The 4,978-nt window shown below is 41.4% G+C and overlaps 1 protein-coding gene across 1 annotated transcript in view; it reads left to right on the top strand.

Moving 5' to 3' along the window:
- Positions 1 to 1,659: 1,659 nt before the first annotated feature.
- LOC119422943 (extracellular serine/threonine protein kinase FAM20C-like) overlaps positions 1,660 to 4,978 on the top strand; it is a 38,636-nt gene continuing 35,317 nt past the window's right edge. The window contains exons 1-2 of the mRNA XM_037690354.1: positions 1,660 to 1,685; positions 2,016 to 2,507. Of these exons, the coding sequence (XP_037546282.1) occupies positions 1,660 to 1,685; positions 2,016 to 2,507 (518 nt within the window). The remainder of the gene's footprint in view (positions 1,686 to 2,015; positions 2,508 to 4,978) is intronic.

Below are 4,978 nucleotides of genomic sequence, written 5' to 3'. Positions count from 1 at the left end.
CCTGTTTATCACTGTTGTATTCAGTTGCTCATGAGGTCGTCCGCAGGGCTTTATCATCTTTTACGTTTCTAGACTCCGTTTAGGTTTTGTAAATGTAATAAACTGTACCACAGCCTATAAACATTCAGGGTAACACGTGTCTGAATTATATCTTCCCCACTGACAACGTTTACCTATTTTTCTGATGATTTTTCATGAAATTCCTCTTTCCGCAAAGCGTTGTTAATGCAAAACCCGAAAAAGGGGGTGGAGCTCCTGCAGGTAAGGGGCATTTCACATTGGGGCAAATTGAGATCACCGATTGGTCAGTTGCTGACAAGCCTGCTGGAATGACTGACAGGCGGCATCGAGGATCCGACTCGTGCAAAAATAAAACCATAGATATTACTAACTCGTTTAAGAGTATCATCATTTATTCTAAACGTATTAAATATTTTGATGAATCTGAGGTTTGAGAGCTGAGTTTCCTTATACAATCCTAATGATGGCTTCTTTATTGTTCAGGGGTGCTGAGTTCAAATTTATGGGTGCTTGAGCACCCCCCAAAAAGAAGCTAAAATCACCACTGCTCCCTTTGGTTTCTTGTTTATTGTAATAATCTCCAGATATATATTTCTCAAAGACAAAAGAAAAATCTTTAAATCAATCATACTGTAAGTCATTTCACCACCAATGTAAAATACATGTAATAAACATATTAAATATATCAACATGCAATACGGTGACACAGTTGGTAGAACTGTTGCCTCTCAGTGAGAAGGTTGCTGGATTGAATCCTAAACCATTCTGGGTGCAATCTGCATGTTCCCTCCATGCATGCATGGGTTTTCTCCCACAGACCAAAAACATGCACATTAGGGTGAATGGTAACTAAAATGTCCCTAAGTGTAAGTGAGAGTGAATGGTTGTTGGTCTCGTTTGTCTCTATGCGTCCCTGTGATGGACTGGAGACCTCTCCAGGGTGTCCCCGCCTCTTGTGCAGTGATAGCTGGGCATGGGCACCAGTGACCCCCGTGACCCGAAAAGGAAGAAGCAGGTAAAAGATAATGGATGGATGGAACTATATCAACATAAGTGTATGGTATAAGTTCTGAATATCGTATGTGCAGTAATTTTTTTTACATGTATAGTTTTTTTCTTCTTTCAGCTGCTCCCTTCGTCAGGGGTTGCCACAGCGAACTAACTCGCACAAAGACCTGGCAACTATTTTTTACGCCGGATGCCCTCCCTGACACAACCACAGACCACTGAGCTACCACAGCCCTCGGTGTGGAGCAGAGAGCTGCCATCTAGGACGCCCAGAGGAGCAGAGCTCGGAGCTCGCCTATATGTATAGTATTACATATAAAAATCTTTTGATATGGAGTGCATCTTTAAAATTCTCTTGTTCTAAAAGGACAGAGCACTCCACTTCATCTCTCTTTGAAGCAATGAGACAGCCTGAGTTACACAGGCCAAACACACTGCCAAAATAAGCCAGGTTGAAAAAGAGTAAATATATTGATGCATGTCCAGATCACTTTAACCTGGCACCACTCCCCATCTGAAGCTAGTAGAAAATAGAGAGTGCAAACAGTTGAGTAAATACAGCCTTGATGCTGGCGAGTCTCTTTCCATTTTACCTCTCAGTCAAACAGCAGGAGCTGAAAGGTCTCAGGAATGCTGCAGAAGAAAGGAACATGTTTGTAAGTGTCTTGTTCTTTGTCTCAGTGCATAGAAAAAGATTTGTGCACTGACTGGAGTAAAACAATCGCAAGGTCAGATGTGAGTGAAAAGAAAATAAATTTTTGACAGTGACAAGGCTGGAGTTTTTTTTAATTATTATTATTATTTTAAATTAAAGCCTTGACAAAGATGTTTGTGTTTAAATGACAGCTTGGCTGTGATTTTTGCTTTAATTTTTCTCTGAACAAGTTCTAACACTAACATCTATGACAAACTTTTCTCTTTTTTCCCTTCCTTTCATGCAGTTTCTTGTACTGACCTTCTTTCTTTCTTTCTTTCTTTCTTTTCAGTTGGATGTCATGGCATATGTGCCGGCGCTCCAGGACAATCTGTTTGTTGTTGGCTTTTGTAACCGTTTTCTTCCATCTCCTCCTGACCCTTGTCTCTGTTTCCATTCACCACCTGCCCTGTGACGCCCCACTGCCACCCAGGACCCACGTCCTTAGAGACTTGGCACACGCCAACACATCGATGGGAACCAGAGGAAATTCGGAGCCTCCAGCTGACAGCCAAACAGATACGTCCAATAAAGATGGCACAAAACACCCAAATGGTAACGCATTTCCTGGCAAACTCTATGTGAAAGGAAGTAAAAGCATCCAACCCATGCAACTGAGAGCAGGCCACAATGGAAATGAATCTGAGGAGACTGATTTGCTAAAACTGAAGGCGCTGTTTGACCATCCACTTTACAACGTTCCCAGGCCAGCTGTCCCTGAGGACGACTGGCTTCTCAAAGTCAAACCAAAGGTCAAGAGAAGTGAGCGGACCTCCCAGATGTGGTCAGTATGATACAATTAATGTGTAATAGACTCTCTCTCTCTTGCTGTGTGTGTGTGTAGGTAGTGAATGTGTGTGTAATTAGATTTATCCTCCGACAGCTCCACTTTAAAGATCAACAAGTGCATTCCTCAAATCGTTTTCTTTAACCGAGCATACAAAAACTGCAACACTATTCTCTGCTAAGCCAACAGAATGAGTTGGACAGGAAAGAAAATAAAAGAGTTTAAACATCTTCTTGTGCAGTTCTACACAAAATACTCGTCATGCATATTTTACAAGAAAAAAAACGAAACAAAACATTATATAGAAGATTTTCCCTAGATGAGTCAGACTGCAGGGAAGCGACACAGATTTATGCTGCCTAAAATGGATATACTGAAAATAGTGTCTCTTCTTTGCATTTAAACACTGTATATTGTAACAAACCTGCAATAAGCCAACGGTACCCTTTAATGAAACTACTTATGTGAAACAAACATTCTGACAGCATTTCTCAGGGGAATTCCCTTTACTTAACAGGATAGTTAGAGTGTAGTGGTCGCAAAATATACCTTTTTAAGTCGTGAACAAAACAATTATAATAATTTTTGAAAGTGGCTGAATATTACTTGTACTGTGACAATACTCCCTAACCGGCCACCTGTTCCGTTGCTTTCTAACACAAATAGCTAATCAGTCGATCACACGGCAACAACTCTGCATTTTAGGATTTAGACATGGGTAAGACAAGCTACGATTCAAACTGAGCATCACGTTGATAAAGATAGAGGACTTGACTTTGAACATGGCATGGTTGTTTGTGGCATATGCTCTGGTCTGAATATTTCACGAGCTGATAGTCTATTGGGGTTTTCATGCACAACCATCTCTAGACACAGAGATGTCCAACTCAGTGTTTCCCCTAATGTTATCCAAGCAGGGCGCCCTGCCTACGGAAATGTCCTTCATCCACTACACCCCCACCCCCATCAACAACTGCTGGCACTAAAGTAGCACTAGCTGCGCGCAGTACACATGCGCTAGTACTTAGTGGTTACTGACGTAGTGCTCCGCTTCTCTCACGAACCCCCCTAGTTGACAATTTTTTTTAAAAACAAAATCTCCTAAGAGATGAGCGCCCTTGCCAAGGCTAGTGACCAGGGGAAACACTGTCAGTTACAAAACGTTAACTCCAGTCAGATACCTGACATTTGTCAGTTGCAGGTTCCTCAACAATAGTTTCATCTGTCTCATTTGACGTTCTGTTGCTTTTTCTGAATCAAATTCAAAGATTGCTGACAAGACTGGGTTTTAGGATTTGTGCACAACATCGGACAACAGGAATGGTTTAACAGATTTATTGAAATATTGCTGCTGGTGGAGGTCTGTGGATGGGGACGGGTCCAATTTGCAGAGATAGGGAGATTAGTGAATTTGGCTTTGCTGTGAAGGTGTGTAAGAAACTGTCCAGATGACCTGACTGAAAATTGTTGGATTGTATACCTGGATTATTGAGCATGGACTTTGTTGGTGAAGGTTTAGGGTTTTATAATGGCAGTCACTAACCTTCACAGTTGAGTAAGAAAGGGACTCCTTCAGAGAGCTGGTGAGGCTGACGTCATGTGCTGTGAGCAGGCTGTAGCAGAGAGAGGATTATGCAGAGTGTAGCTTTAGGGATTGTCCAGGGGCAAAGTCCGGTAGAGCTAGCAGGGGTCAAGAACCTTTGAGCAGAAATCCAAAGACACATCCAAAACGTGATGCGTGAGGCATAGTCGTGATAATAATAAACAGGGTCGGTACCATGGTCAGAAAGCAGAATCCAAATCAGGCAAGAGTCAGACAAGGTGAGGAATCCAGAAGACAGGTGTGGGGTCATAACAAGACAGGTAGACAAGACTTTATGGCAAGGACGTTGGACATCTACTATCACAGAGAGTTTGATAATCTGGCAACTAGTCAATGAGAGCTTGGGGCTTAAATAGGGAGGAGAAGAGGTTCATGAGATGAAGTCTGAATACAGAGGTGAAGCAAAGTGGGTGTGGCATAGGGTGACAGAAGCAGAGCTTGACCATGAACAGGTGAACAAAAACAGAGACAGAAACGTGACAATTGCAGAAAAAACAAAGTTGGCCAGACATCATGAGAAGTCTTGAAAAAAGTGTGCTCAGTTTTTCACTATAATGAGAAGCAATAAACATTTATACTTTTAAAATGTTATCTTACGGCCAGATAAGATGCTTAAAAGGGCCATAGTCGGCCCTTGGGCCTTCAGTTTGATATATGTGCTCTAGAGTTTACAAAAAAGAGAAAATATCCATTGGACAGCGTTTGTGAAAGTAGATGGATGCACATATGAAAGAAACTATACTATCTTAACAAAACGTTTTCATTTCAAAACCTCCCTAAAGATTATAGATATTTACAGCAACTTGATTAAATTGAACAAATTAAATTAAATGATTGAAAGAAGTCTTAATGCAATATACACACA

Source organism: Nematolebias whitei, chromosome 16, assembly GCF_014905685.2.
Source record: "Nematolebias whitei isolate Nwh7 chromosome 16, NemWhi1, whole genome shotgun sequence".
In the NCBI taxonomy this organism is placed as follows: Eukaryota; Metazoa; Chordata; class Actinopteri; order Cyprinodontiformes; family Rivulidae; genus Nematolebias; species Nematolebias whitei.
The sequence above is the reverse complement of the archived record's forward strand: the minus strand, read 5'-3'. Positions and strand labels throughout refer to the sequence as shown.